This window comes from Mercenaria mercenaria, chromosome 8, assembly GCF_021730395.1.
Source record: "Mercenaria mercenaria strain notata chromosome 8, MADL_Memer_1, whole genome shotgun sequence".
In the NCBI taxonomy this organism is placed as follows: domain Eukaryota; kingdom Metazoa; phylum Mollusca; class Bivalvia; order Venerida; family Veneridae; genus Mercenaria; species Mercenaria mercenaria.
In genome coordinates, this window is record NC_069368.1 from 14,361,646 (window position 1) to 14,377,425 (window position 15,780).

General features: G+C 36.5%; 1 protein-coding gene across 1 annotated transcript; it reads left to right on the top strand.

Annotated features, from left to right (window-relative positions):
* Positions 1–1,960: 1,960 nt before the first annotated feature.
* LOC123565857 (transmembrane 6 superfamily member 1-like) lies at positions 1,961–15,387 on the top strand. Its single transcript, XM_045359632.2, has 7 exons — positions 1,961–2,263; positions 3,304–3,505; positions 3,891–3,973; positions 4,676–4,785; positions 8,074–8,169; positions 12,247–12,339; positions 13,070–15,387. The coding sequence occupies exons 1-7, from the start codon at positions 2,062–2,064 to the stop codon at positions 13,487–13,489; spliced, it is 1,206 nt and encodes a 401-aa protein (XP_045215567.1). The 5' UTR covers positions 1,961–2,061; the 3' UTR covers positions 13,490–15,387.
* The last annotated feature ends 393 nt before the right edge of the window (positions 15,388–15,780 follow it).

Below are 15,780 nucleotides of genomic sequence, written 5' to 3' on the forward strand. Positions count from 1 at the left end.
ATTTATTATGGACTTCTTTCGATACACCACGGAAGCACATTTTCGACCGAATTACTGACCTTATTCCTATAGACGTTTTCTCACCCCCAAAAAAGTTATAAGAATAGCAGTCTTATGCTAGAATACATTAGTCATTTTCAAAATGACATCCCTGTTTAAATACTAACTTGATTAAGAAATCAGGGTTATGAATGACTGAAAAATAAGTTTCGTATAAAGTCAATTTAATAGTTAGGCTTGAAGACACTTACTAGTAATTATATTTAGAGCTGCATAGAAAAGCAAACTACAAAAAATAAGTCTGATCTATTTGTTTGCTTTGGGTGTATCGCCGTTTGTAACAGTTTTTCAGTAATGTAACAACGGTAAGTTAACCTAACCGGTGTTCCCGATCATACCAGTACTAAACAGAGCCCGCAAGTAACTGCCTATTTCTCGACATGATTCAGGGGTGAAGGACTAAATGACTTTAGTTACAGTGTCTTTTATCAACTCGTAACGGAAGACATCTGCCTCATCCGCGGATTGATGCAAAAACCTCGTAATCTATTGATCTGCGCTCTCCCTACTGCTGTACAGGTAATACTGTCACTTTGTGAAACGATGAACATAAGCTCTGTAGAGCTTTTGAGCGGCCCTATTTTAAGAACAGTTTAATCCAATTATATCTTACCCTCCAGTAATGTGCTAGTACCCATTTAGGTCTAAGCTGGGTCGACTGAGGCAATCGTGAATGATAAAGTGCCTTGCCTAAGAACACACCGCAATAAGAGTTGCCAGGAATTGAACCTGTAACCTTCACCTCCATAGAAAAGTATCTTACCCCTTGAGCTACATAGACGGGCTTCAAATGAAATCATCATCATCATCATCATCTTGAGTAATTGCCTCGTGCTCCGTATGGAGTATATTCACAACTGGATAAAACAATTTTACACAATGCGCAGCAGGCAGGGCTGACTTCTTCCAGATAAAAGTTCCTCTATATACAGTAGGATAATAGTTGATTAAAAACATCTCTAAGAGTTTAGTAGGTGTATTGGTTGGCCAGCATCAGTTGGAAACCTTCCACGTTTGTCTGGACAACAGCAGTTTGAGGCAACTTGTTCCATAGGATGATGGTGGCATTCAGCATTAAAAAAATGTGGTCTATAGCCATGTTCTCTAACTTCATGTTTTAAGTGCTGAAGATTTAAGTAAGGATCTACATCTACATTTACATCTACTTGGTGTACAGCCAAACAATCAATTTTGATTATAACTGCCGGAAGGCGCTTGTCTGGGACAGACTGTTAAAAGATGAACAAGCTCAGTCATTAGGTGCTAAGTTGAAAAGAATTACTATTACTAAGATTAAAAACATAGATATAGATTAGAAGGTTACAGTTGCCAGCCTCTCAGTGAATAGAATAAAACTGGGGCTGGACTGTATGCGTAGGGGAAGACATAGAATCCGTTATGACTGACGACATATCGAGGGCTTGGTGCAAAACTATTGTAAGTGTATATAAATAAAGAACAAGATACAATAGTTTTGCCCAAAGCCCTCGATATGCTGGATATGGCCAGAGATTTTTGTCACAATATGTATTTAACGCAATACTAAAGTTCTTTGAATTTAGTAATTACATTGCAAAACTTAGATATATACGCATTTTGATGTTAATTGATAATGAAATAAGGTATGTTTAAGCAAAGACGGATTCTACGTCAATTTATACGTATTTTGTTTTAGCAACTGGGACATCAGAATTGTGGGAATATAAAATTATGTAAACGTATCGAAGGATCAGGATATGCTCATGGAATTATTTTCCCACAATGGACGGTAGCTACTTTTCTTTTTTTAAATGTAAGGCCTACTAACAAAGCTCTGTGTTACATTTTTAAAACGTTTACGCATCAACAGTATTTAACTCGGTAAAATTTGAGAACATATTCAATTGCAAAGATATTACAATCAAGTAGATCTTAGCAGGTGTCCGTTCCGGTTTCCAAAGACGCTTTTTTAACAGTTGAAAGTCTTTGTTCTTTTGTTTAGTTTTATTCATACCTGCAATCATGTTGAAGCCTCCTATAGTATTACTTGTTTTTCTTGCATCATTTTTAGCTGCGCCGCTGATTTACTCACTTGATAAATTAGTTATGATGGAAAATTCGAAGTGGGTTTTCACAGCTGGGGTCATCACGCTTCCACTTTTCGGATTGCTGTGCACCATTTTCGTACAAGAACATCCCGGGAAGAAAGAGACCCTGTACTATGGTAAAATTTGTGATTGCAGAACTTCAATTTTTACATTTCCAAATAAAGTTTAAATACTTCATGTTCCGTAAGTCTTTGCCTTCAAGTATACTTGGGTAGATCAGTCTTACTAAACACTGCAACAGGTGATATCGATAGATGTATCGTATTGACCATATCAACATTATAGGATAAATCCCGTGATCCGGTATTTCCGTAAATAGGGTCAGGGGGGCTGGCAAGATAAACCGATATACGTGTACTAAGCAGGTCCCATAACTCTACTTTGTTTTTTTTTTTTTTTTTTTTCAAAATTATGCCCCTTTTTCGACTTAGCAGTCTTTGGTTTAAGTTTTTATATATGTTAGCTGGTATCTCACTATCCAGGGCCGTAGGAACAGGTGGTGGGGGTGCTGGCCCCCCATAATTTGACCAATTATCTTAGCAATTTCTTGACAGCGAGTCAATTTTAGCTGATTTTCAAAATGCAAAATGTGTGCCCCCCCCCGCCACCATCTGGAAATGCTTCCTGCGGTCCTGCTGTCCACTAATGGGAATGGATTGAAACTTCACACTTGTTCACTGTCATGATCTGACATGTACTCACTGTGCAGGTCAAATAACTCTACTTTGCATTTTTTCAAAATTATGCCCCTGTATCTCAGTATCCACTAATGAAAAAGGATTGAAACTTCACAAACTTGTTCACTCTCATGATATGACATGCAGTGCAAATTATTTTTATGCCCCCTTTAAAGAAGAAGGCGTTTATTGTTATGCTCATTCTTGGTCGGTTTGTCAGGCGGTAGATTTGGTTTTTGATTAAAATGGTCTCACTTCATAGGATGATTGCATGTGGCAAGTAGATGCCCCCTATTGTTTTCGGGGTCAGTAGGTCAGACCTCAAGGTCACAGTCACAATTTTCAATGTACCAGTTAAATTTGTGGAGCAAAATTTTCTCTTGCACATCTGAGGGAATAATTACAAAACTGTTTCATTGAAAACACATTTTCATTTTTCAAGATTAATTTTTACCGCCAACCTTTTTTTATTGTTTCAGTGTGGTGTATTTTCTCATTCACTGCTGTGGTAGATCTATTTATTGCACTGGAGCTTGATGGGTATGTGAAAGGTTTTATGGAGTTCTATTTGAGAGAAGGGGAACCGTATCTGCGAAGCTCATATGGCACTATGATCAACTGGTGGGATGGCATCGGACATTTTTCGATGTATCTTGGCATGATTTATCTACTGACTACAGGGTAAGACCTTTAATATATTGTACTCAAATGAGATGAATTTGAGATCCTGTAATACCATCTCATGGCTAACTTATAATGTAAGGCATAGCCTGCATAGGCCTATTTACCCAATTTGTGAGAAATGTTTTATGATCCTCATAGCAATGTTGCCATAAAAACTTTGTAACCAGTTTAAGGGCATGTGTACATGACATAAAATTAAGGTAGCATTTCAGTCACATTTCCATTAAATAACATGTCAAGTAAAAGAATGTTGCAAAGAGAAAAGATATTAGTATTTTTTGCTTTTGAATTCTGTTCACAAATAGCTATTGATAAAATTTGCAGTATTTGTGTACTCTTGAATGTTTCAACATTTGAAATGTTTGTTATTTCTTGTTTTTAGACAAGACTATCGGCTGCTTGGATTGTACTGGGTTGGATCGATCACTCATAGTATGATAGTGTTTATGCCTGGAAATGTAATTGGTGAGTTAATCCTTACGCTGCTAAATTTCTATAATGAAATTGTCCATCTTTCAATTTTCACAGTACCATTGACTGTTAAAAGGGGTGCTTATCAAAAAGATACTGACTGAATGGCAACCCGTGCAGATCTTGATCAGACTGCATGGATGTGCAGGCTGATCATGATCTACACTGGTCGCAAAGGCCGAATCAGTCGTGTCCAGCATGATAAGGGTTAAATACCTTTTTGCTCTTTCATTTCTTACAACAAGTTGTCCCAAAAGAGCCTTAAAAGCAATCTTAAGTACAATTGCGTGGTAATATTTTTATTAAGTAAGTGATATGATTAAAGAGTTTTGAATGGAACTGATTCTATGTGGATGAAATCTGAGAAATGGTAACACTGTCCAGTAATTTTTTTGTGTAGAAAATATTGTTAGAACTGAATAACGTTTCTGTCAGATGAACACTTAACATTATGTCATGTTAAATGATGAGCTCAGTTGATTACATACAAGGTGAAAATTTTGTTTGCGCTGGTCCACTAAATTAAATAACAAACAAATGAAATATATACGTTTATCTTCAAAATTTGAAACCCACAAATTCAAGTCAGCACGAAATCACTATTTCAAACCAAAACCATGAAAATCCATCCCCACAAAATTAAATAATTTCACAGTATTATTGAATAAGTAAGTTTTAGCTTTTTGACAATTTCAGGAAATAAGGGATTGAAGTGGTCATATTTCCTAAATGTGCCATATGTATTTTATCCAATATATGCTGGTGTACGATTCCTACGAGAGGGCATGAGAATCAAACAAAAACAGGTATGTTTACATCACAGATGAATTATTCATTTCATGTTTTCACTAAGTATTTCATTTACACAGATTATTAATCTCCCTTTAATAAAGCTGCTGTCTAAAGATAAGTTATGTTGATTTCTAGAGATGCAGATAATCTGGCATTGATGAAAGACTGAAGAAATGAAAATCGATATTAAGTAATATTGATTTTGTGGTTTACACTTTTCTATAAACAATGATGTTGTAATTTGTTGGGATACTTTGCAAGGAAGTACTCATTTTAAAACTCTGGTGAGTTACTCTGGAACTTTAAAAATATTGAAGTTCAGAGTTCATATTGGTTGTGTGACATCATTTATAACATTTTTAGCTCGACTATACGAAGTATAAGGAGAGCTATCCTACTCGCCCCGGTGTCGGCGTCTTTCCGCGTCCCCACCTTGGTTAAAGTTTTGGTGCACTTTCTCTTTTTAGCTCACCAGAGCCAAAGGCTTAGGGTGAGCTATTAGGATGGGCCGGCGTCCGTTGTCCGTAAACTTTTACTTCAAACGACATCTCCTCATAAACCGCTAGGCAAATTTCATCCAAACTTCACAGGAATGTTCCTTGGGTGAAGCTCTACAAAAATTATACAAAGAATTGAATTCCATGCAGAACTCTGGTTGCCATGGCAACCGAAAGGAAAAAACTTTAAAAATCTTCTTTTCAAAAACCAGAAGCCCTAGAGCTTAGATATTTGGTGTGAATTATTGCCTGGTGGACCTCTACCAATTTTTTTCAAATCATGACTCCGGGATCAAAATTGACTCCGCCCCAGGGGTCACTTGATTTTACATAGAAAAATCTTAAAAAATCTTCTTCTCAAAAACCAGAAGCCCTAGAGCTTAGATATTTGACGTCACATGTAGCATTGCATAGTGGACCTCTACTAAAGTTGTTCAAGTCATGACCCCGGGGTCAAAATTGACCCCGCCCCAGGGGTCACTTGATTTTACATACGAAAATCTTCAAAATTTTTCTAAAAATAAACCAGAAGGCCTAGAGCTTAGATATTTCACGTGTAGCATTGCCTAGTGGACCTCTACAAAATTTGTTCAAATCATGACCCCCGGGGTCAAAATTGACCCCGCCCCAGGGGTCACTTGATTTTACATAGGAAAATCTTCAAAAATTTTCTAAAAATAAACCAAAAGGCCTAGATCTTAGATATTTGACATGTAGCATTGCCTAGTAGACTTCTACAAAATTTGTTCAAATCTTGACCCCCCAGGGCCAAATTGACCTCGCCCCATGGGGTTACTTGATTGTACATAGAAAAATCTTCAAAATTTTCTAAAAATAAACCAGAAGGCCTAGAGCTTAGATATTTGACATGTAGCATTGCGTAGTGGACCTCTACAAAAGTTGTTCAAATCTTGACCCCCCAGGGTCAAATTGACCTAGCCCCAGGGGTTACTTGATTGTACATAGGGAAATCTTCATAAATTTTCTAAAAATAAACCAGAAGGTCTAGATCTTAGATATTTGATATGTAACATTTCCTAGTAGACTTCTACAAACTTTGTTCAAATCATGACCCCCGGGGTAAAATTGGCCCCGCCCCAGGGGTTACTTGATTGTACATCAGAAAATCTTCCAAAAAATTTCTAAAAATCATCAGTTTGACATTTGAAACATGTAGCTCATATTATTCTGGTGAGCGATCCAGGGTCATCATGACCCTCTTGTTTCAACTTATCTCTGTAATTACTTGATGGATTTGATTCAAACTTGAAATACTTATTCCTCATCATTATCCACATCATCTGACATAAGGGCCATAACTCTGGCACCAATATTTCATGAATTATCTCCCCTTATCACATAGATTTTCAGGTTAAAGTTTTGATGCACTTTCACTCTATCTCTGTTATTACTGAATGGATTTGATTCAAACTTAAAATACATGTAGTTGTTCAGCATCATCACCCACATCACATGACACAAGGTGCATAACTCTGGCACCATTTTTTCATGAATTATTCCCCCTTTTTACTTAGAATTTCAGGTTAAAATGTTGGTGCACTTTCATTCTACCTCTGTGTTACTGAATGGATTTGATTCAAACTTAAAATAGTTGTTCAGCATCATCACCCACATCATATGACACAAGATGCATAACTCTGGCACAATTTTTCATGAATTATTCCCCTTTTTACTTAGAATTTTCGGTTAACGTTTTATGCACTTCCACTCTATCTCTGTTATTAATGAATGGATCTGATTCAAACTTAAACAATTGTTCAACATCATTACCCTTATCATATGACACAAGGTGCATAACTCTGGGACCAATTTTTCATGAATTATTTCCCCTTTTTACTTAGAATTTTAGGTTAAAGTTTTGATGCACTTTCATTCTACCGCTGTTATTACTGAATGGATTTGATTCAAACTTAAAATAGTTGTTCAACATCATCACCCACACCATATGACGCAAGGTGCATAACTCTGGCACCAATTTTTCATTTATTATTCCCCCTTTTTACTTAGAATTTTAGGTTAAAGTTTTGATGCACTTTCACTCTGTCTTTGTTATTACTGAATGGATTTGATTCAAACTTAAAATAGTTGTTCAACATCATCACCCACACCATATGACACAAGGTGCATAACTCTGGCACCAATATTTAATGAATTATGCACCTTTTTGCTTAGGATATACTTATATAGTGTTTTGATACATTTTATCTTTACCTCTCTTATTACTTTAAGTTAATATTTTTGACATAGACTCAGGCTATTGTGCAATATCTTCATCCACAATTGGAGTCATTAAACACTCCAGTGACAGCTCTAGTTTCCTCAGATGTGCCCAGTTTCACTATCCAGCATCGAAATAGTCGAGCGCGCTGTCTCCTGTGACAGCTCTTGTCATGTGTGTCTTCACTTTAAAAAGTTCATTAACGATGATATGCTCTATTTTACATGGGCAAAGGAACAAATTTATATCATTTATAGATAATTGATAATGGAAGATGTGTCTGCTATGAAAAGTATTAACTTTTCATCAATAAATATGCACCTCTTCTCTTGTGGAATAATACTGTGCTTCTAAAGTTCATTTCGGCGTAGCACTGCAGAACTCATACAAATCTAATAACCTGTAAAATATATATGTGAAATTAACACAGTTAATAAGTTTGCACCAAAGTCCACTACATTACAGAATACAGTCCTTGAACATTTTTTACGGAGGGCTTCATTTTGGTAGAAATTCTAACACCAAATTAAGTGGTTTGTGGTAGTAAATGCATTGATTATTTACAGGTTGATAAAAAGAAGTCAAGTTGGGAACAAGCAGCTGAGTGGATGTTTGCTGTCTGGTTTCTCGCAGCTATCGTTATAGCAGCATTCAGATATATAGTAAGTTTTCTTAATCAGTGAGCTTACTGTTGTAACATATACTGGAGAATAAACTGTTAACTGAGGATTCTTTTGCGATAGTCTCTTACAGATGTGTAACTATTATGTAGGTCATTGATGTAAACCACAAGGTCATTCGTTAAGGTAAGGCACCCAAAATGCCCCTTCTGGCATTATTTCATCATGGGAAGGCACCTGCATAGAACCACTGATCTTAGAAAGCCAGCTTGATGGCTTCCCAACATGAAGAATTCACTTGATTGTGAAGGATCCGTATTGTATTATGGTTGAATAGGTCAAAAGTCAAGGTCACATTAACAGGAAAACTGAGAATTGTATCCAGATTCCAAGTCATAAAGTGTAGTAGCTACAGCTTTCAAAGTTTTCACAGTGATTAAGCCCCAATTGAGGAAGATCCCTTTTGATATGGGGTCAGTGGCTCTGAGGTCAATGACGCAGGGACCTGACTTAATTTTTAGCCCACCTGAGCCAAAGGCTCAGGCTGAGCTATTGTGATCGCTCACCGTCCGCCGTCCGGCCACACTTTCCTTTAAACAACATCTCCTCCTAAACCATTAGGCCAATTTTGATGAAACTTCACAGGGATGATCCTTTGATGGTCTTCTTAAAAAAATTGTTCAAAGAATTGAATTCCATACAGAACTCTGGTTGCCATGGCAACCGAAAGGTAAAACTTCAAGAATCTTCTTGTCCAAAACCACAAGGCCTAGGGCTTTGATATTTGGCATGTAGCATCATCTAGTGGGCCTCTACCAAGATTTTTCAAATTATCCCCCTAGGGTCAAATATGGCCCCACCCCGGGGGTCACATGGTTTATATAGACTTATATAGGGAAAAACTTTGAAAATCTACTTGTCCAAAGCCATATGGTCTAGGGCTTTGATATTTAGTATGTAACATCGTCTAGTGGGCCTCTACCAAGATTGTTCAAATTATCCCCCTAGGATATAATATGGCCTGCCCTGGGTGTCACATTGTTTCTATAGACTTATATAGAGAAAAACTTTAAAAAATTTCTTGTCAAAAACAAAAAGGCATAGAGCTTTGATATTTGGTATGTAGCATCATATAGTGGGCCTCTACCAAGATTGTTCAAATGATCCTCCTAGGGTGAAATATGGCCCCGCCCAGGGGGTCACATGGTTTTTATAGACTTATATAGGAAAAAAACATTAAAATCTTCTGGTTTGAGACTACAAGACCTAGGCTTTTGAAATTTGGTATGTAGCATTGCCTTGTGGTTCTCTACCAAGGTTGTTCAAATTATTACTCTGGGATGAAATGAGGCCCTGCTATGGGGGTCCCTAGTTTTACATAGACGTATATAGGAAAAAACTTTACAAACCTTCTTGTCTGAAACTGCAAGGCATAGGCTTTTGATATTTGGTATGTTGCATTGCCTAGTGGTCTACTACCAAAATTGTTCAAATTATGCCCCTGGGGTGAAAGAGGCCCTGCTCTGGTGGTCCCAAGTTTTACATAGACTTATATAGGAAAAACTTTAAAAATCTTCTTGTCTGAAAGTTCAAGGCCTATGCCTTTGATATTTTGTATGTATCATTGCCTAGTTGATCTCTAACAAGGTTGTTCGAATTATGCCCCTGGGGTGAAAAGAGGCCCCGCCCCAGGGGTCACTTGATATATGAGTTATATAGGCAGGTTTTTTTCTAGCTAATTTGGGAACATAGCCTATACCCCCAAAATTGGGAATTTTGACGCATAAATGTTTCGAATTGGGAAATATTTAATCCCATAGGATATAGTAAAGATGTGTTTAAGCACTTTCTCATACACTTGTTTCACATTGTACAACCTCTTTTAACATACTTCCATTACAAAATTGTCCATAATTTGGTCAATGTTTGTGCAGTTTTGATGAAATTTTTTTCAAAATGTAGATTGGGAATTTTTGCACTCATTTTGGGAAAAATACATACTTTTTGGCATTGGGAATATAGCCCAATAATGGCTATAAAAACGCCGATAAAAAACTCTGATAGGAAAAATACTTAAAAAATTATCAGATTATATTTCCTAGACTGTTTGATAATATTTACCAGATGACCCTAAGTGATAAGGTGTCACCCTACTGTGACCTTGACCTACTGAACTACTTTCTTGTTTTTTTAGATACAGCCTTGAAATTTGGATGACATGTACAGTTTTGCACACCATTCTTAAATCTGACTTTCAGTGACCATGAATATGACCTACTGACCTACTTTCTTGTTTTTAAAGCATTAACAAAGAAATCTGTTCAAGCAAGCAATTTAACTCAGGTGAGCGATATAGGGCCATCATGGCCCTCTTGTTAGTATTTTATTTTGATTTTAGGGCTCATAGAAAGAGTAATCAGTCTTTATTTGATGACTGAGCATCCCTTGAGGAGGATCCCTATTGCTTTTGGGGTTGGAAGGTCAAAGTCATATTGATACTCCCACCCACCACCCACATTTTTATACGCCAATCTCTGAAAGTGCAGGGCGTATTATGTGAACACAGTGGCGGCAGGTGGTCGGCGTCCAAAGCATGTCCGCTATCCTAGTCAAACAGTTTTCATCCGATCTTCACCAAACTTGCAGACAATGTTTGTGGGCATAATATCTCGGCCAAGTTCGATAACCAGCCAAATCGCCCCAGTCACTCCTGGATTATGGCCCTTTAATTACTTGAAAAGCTGCAAATTTAGCCTTGCCCGCTCTCTAAGTCAAAGAGTTTTCATCCGATCTTCACCAAACTTGCTGACAATGTTTGTGGGCATAATATCTCGGCCAAGTTTGATAACCACCCAAATCGCCCTAGGCACTCTTGGATTATGGCCCTTGAATTACTCGAAAAACTGAGAATTTAGCCTTGTCTGCTCTCTAAGTCGAACAGTTTTCATCCGATCTTCAACAAACTTGCTGACAATGTTTGTGGGCATAATATCTCGGCCAAGTTCGATAACCACCCAAATCGCCCAAGGCTTTCTTGGATTATGGCCCTTGAATTAGGCCAAGTTCGATGACGGGCGTATTTTGCGACAGTCTGGCACTTTTGTTTTACATTCAGTACATTTTCTTGTTATTGTATCTAAGTATCCCTAATCCACATCCTGCAGTCCCCACACATGCTCATACCCCCTACCCCTCTCCTCCCCTGTATATTCTTTTTTGTGGTCCCCAAAGGTTTTTGGGGGGTGGCACTTAAAGTTGCCCTAGCTTGTCTGTCCATCTGTCGTCCATCAGAATTTGTGTCGTGCATCTCAAAAAGTATTTGACCCAGAGTCATCAAACCTCACAGGATTGCTATTCAGCATATGAAGTTGTGCACCTGGTCTTTTAATCGGGATTTCACACAGCCAGACCAGAGTTATGGCCCTTGACTTGGTCAAAAATGTACATGAAAAGGGCCTAAAAGTTTTTGTCCCATGTATCTTAAAATGTATTTGACCTAGGATTGTGGAAAATAATAGGAGTACTATTCAGCTGTGAAGTTGTGCACCAGTCCTGTTATTTTGTTTGAGATTTTAGTCGGCCAGACCAGAGTTATGGCCCATTGACTTGGTTAAAAATATGCATAAAAGGGCATAAAAGTTTGTGTCACACATATGGTGACTTTGACCTTGACCTAGAAATCTGTTTCCATCTATAACTGAAGAATACTAGTGTTTGTATCGAAGCCTTTCTGTCTGACTGCCAACCATGGGTTTCCTATTCATAACTGAAGAATTCTTTGGCCTACAGTTGTCAAATTTCTTAGGATGATTTCCTGTGGTTAGTAGATAACCCTTTTTGTTTTTTGTGTCAGTTGGTCAAAGGACAAAGGTTATTGTGATCATGGGAGTCCAGCATGAGGGGTATGGATGTTTTACAAACACATTTTGTTTACATTCAAGACAATCACTTTTCCTCCACGGTTGGAATTTTATACAAGGTTTTAAAGAACAGTGAAATAATGCTCCATTTTTCAACCCTCACAAGAAATGGTTCAAATTACTCCATTTTTAACAGTTAAGTCATGAGAGTGTGTTACATGTATATGTTGTCCTAACTGATTTGTGCTTTTGTTTTCAGAGTTGCATGGGTTGTAAAGAAAAGATAACAGAATATTATTTAAAGGAAATAGAACCATACCTTAATGATCCTACACAGTATGGGCGTACTCAGGTAAAATGAGCTAAATTTAGATTGTTAACTACACTGCTTAGTGTTAATGTCATTTAAAATAAAATTTATATAAAGATCCTTTGGAAGCATAAAATGCAACCAAGCAAAATAATAGCAGACTCGGTTTGATCGAGTCTTCAGAAAAGGTAATAGAATGTGCAGCATCTCTCCTGCCCCCTAACACTTGCTTAAGCGGACAAGCGGAACACTATTACACTGATATTGAATGGACTCCATGATCACAAAGGACCAGAAAATATAACAACACTGAAAGACATGTTTAGTGTTGAAAATAAACTCCAATAAAAGTACTACAGGGATTTAAAGATTTATATGCATGTCTACCTCTAAAGATTGGATTTATGTGCACCTTACATTTTAGGGGTTTAATATTGTAGATAGGAAGGTATTTAAGATTTTATTTTCACTTATTTATGTGATTAGAGCAACTCATTAATTCATAACTCTTGAAATTTAAAACAATTATGTCAAATTAGTATAAACAACAATTAAGTGCAGTCATTTTCCTAATGCAAAAAAGTCTGTTGTCTACCAAATTGCAAAATAAAAATGATGCAAACTTTACCAGAAGTACAGAAATTTCAGTACCTTTTACTTTGATTGTCTCACTAACAACTAAATAGTTACCAAATATATAAAATAGACTTGATCACAGTTAAAGTGATTGTACCATTTCCTTTTCAGTTATGACAATAATTATCTCTTTCAGGCCTTATGCTATTTCTACTACTTCGTACCGTTCTACGTTGCTGCTTTTTGCTCACTGATCTACCCTGGTGAACGTTGGGTAAAGGACTGGTCACTTATTCATGCCGGTGCATCCATCCAGGCACAGCTTGTCTTCATTTGCAGCTCACTGAAGTGGCGTACACAGGCCGAGTTCCAGGTACCAGACACAACTGAAGCCAGGTCAATTTTCTGGACTGTGAACCTTAGTTTGGTAATTGTTCCACATCTTTTTGCATTGTATTGCCATAGATATGAGGTTAGAGAGTTTTTCTCAGGGAAGGTAATTCCAGCATGGAAGAGTATTCAAGGGGAGGTAAGGACCTCTCAGAAAACAACTAAGAAAATCGGTGTCCCAACAAGAAATGGACCAGTTACAAGACAGCAGAAGAAACTCATGTGAAACAAGAGGAACAGCTTCATCAGCATTTCACTGAAATTTGCAAATGAGATCTCAAAATTTTTCATTTAAAAAGAAAGTATTTTTTTAACCTTTACCCTGCCAAATTTCTAAAATGGACTGATTCATCATTCATTTTCGGCAGTACCACTTCCTATTCAAAGGGGTGTTCACTGAAATTTACTGACTGAATAGCGAACAGTGTAGACCATGATCAGCCTGCACAGATGTGCAGGCTGATCTTGGTCTGCACTGGTTGCATAGGCAGAATCACTCGCTTCCAGCAGGCTATAAGTTAAAAAGGACATTGATAGATTCTATTAGATAAATGTGTACATTCATACATTTATAACATGTTATCTATTTAAAAATCTGTCTTCACTAAGAAAGTGATAAAACCCTAAACTTAATCATAAAAAGTATTATTTCATGTCATTTTCCAGTAGACTGTTCTTTTTATATGGTAACATTTTATATTATTTTACAAATTTGCTTTTAGTTGTTGAAAATTGACGAAAATTGGGGGAAAAGTCAAAATACAAATGTAGATATATTCAACATTCCTTTTTATCTACCGGGTATTACTGTTAAATCATTTAATTTCGTGGGCATGAAATTTCGTGGTTTTGGTCAAAACGGCAATTACGTGGGGATATGAATTCGTGGATTTCAAGTTTTGAACATAAAATGAATGGGAATTTTACTTGTTCGTTTGGATTTAATTTCATGGATTGACTCAACCATGAAATCCACGAAAATTAGTCCCCCACGAATATTAATGATTTCACAGTATACAAAATAAGAGGAAATAATTATATTGTTCTACATTATTTTTTAACTGATGTAAGAAATAAAAGTAACAATGGTTTTTGATTGTTATGAACTGTTTTTAGCTCATCTGAGTTTTTGAAAAAAAGAAGATGAGATATTGTTATCACTTGATCGGCATTGGTGTTGCCTGGTTAAGTTTTGTGTTTAGGTCAGCTTTTCTACTAACTATCAAAGCTATTGCTGTAAAATTTGCAACACTTGTTCACCATCAATAGCTGACTCTGTACAGCAATAAACATAACTCAATCCTGCTTTTTGCAAGAATTATGGCCCCTTTTGGACTTAGAAAAGTATCAGATTTCTTGGTTAAGTTTTGTGTTTAGGGTCAACTTTTCTCATTAACTGTCAAAGCTATCGCTTTAAAACTTGGAGCAGTTATGTGCCATTTTAAGTTTACTCTGCTCAGCAAGTACCGTAACTCTACATTGCTTTTTGCAAGAATTATGACCCCTTTTTGGTTTTTAAAAGCTATTATACATTGGCAAAAAAATCAGGTGAGCATTTGCACCAGCAAGGCAGTACAATTGTTTTGAAATTAATTTGATCTGATTTTATACAAACAATCTTATCTTTTGTAGAAATTTTATCTATCATATACATGTTTGTGGATATTTTAATGATAAAAATCATTATAAAAGTGTTTTATATTCATCTTACATTGTTAAATTCTACTGGCAGCTATGTTAGTTAGATGACCTTTTGTAGATATTTTACGTATACCCCATTAACCCAAATAATTTTAAGTGAACTCACTATATTTATTTTTGGCATTTAAAATTATGTTGTGTTTGATAAAACTAGATATTGAAAATAATTCATATTTTGGTAGTAAACATGTCAAATGAAAGAAAAAGGAGATAGCATATCAACTTTTACTTGAAAAATACTTTAATATGGTAAAGATACAATATCAACCATGCATATCTATGTACATTGTATGCAAAACAATTACTGAATTACAATGAAACATACAGAGTACCCTCCCTTATGTTATAGATTAAAGAGTTAATTCCCTTTTTATATGCAGGGCTTTAATCACAAACAAGCTGAAATAAATTAGTGTAAACTAACTCTCAAATATTGTTTTTTTGTGTTATTGACATTGCTTGAGTTGTATTTTTTTATAGCTCACTTGTGCCAAAGGCTCAAGTAGAGCTTTTGTGACCACTCATGTTGTTGTCCGCCGTGCGTCATCCATCCAACCATCAATAATTTCTAAAAAAATCTTCTTCAAAACTACTGGGCAGATTTACACCAAACATCACAAGAATGAGCCTTGGATGGCCCCCTTTCCAACTTGCCCAAAGAATTCAAATTCATTCAGAACTTTGGTTGCCATGGCAACCGAATGGAAAATTTTTAAAAATCCCTGTTAGACACTGTAAGCCAGATTTCAAAAATATTTTGGGCTCCTGTGGCCGAGTGGTTAAGGTCGCTGACTTCAAATCTCTTGCTCCTCATCA

Excerpts from the sequence above, each read along its gene's own strand:
- LOC123565857 (XM_045359632.2), top strand. The coding sequence starts at position 2,062 with ATGTTGAAGCCTCCTATAGTATTACTTGTTTTTCTTGCATCATTTTTA. Across the intron at positions 2,264-3,303 it reads GAAAGAGACCCTGTACTATG|TGTGGTGTATTTTCTCATTC; the intron begins GTAAAATTTGTG and ends TTATTGTTTCAG. Across the intron at positions 12,340-13,069 it reads CACAGTATGGGCGTACTCAG|GCCTTATGCTATTTCTACTA; the intron begins GTAAAATGAGCT and ends TATCTCTTTCAG.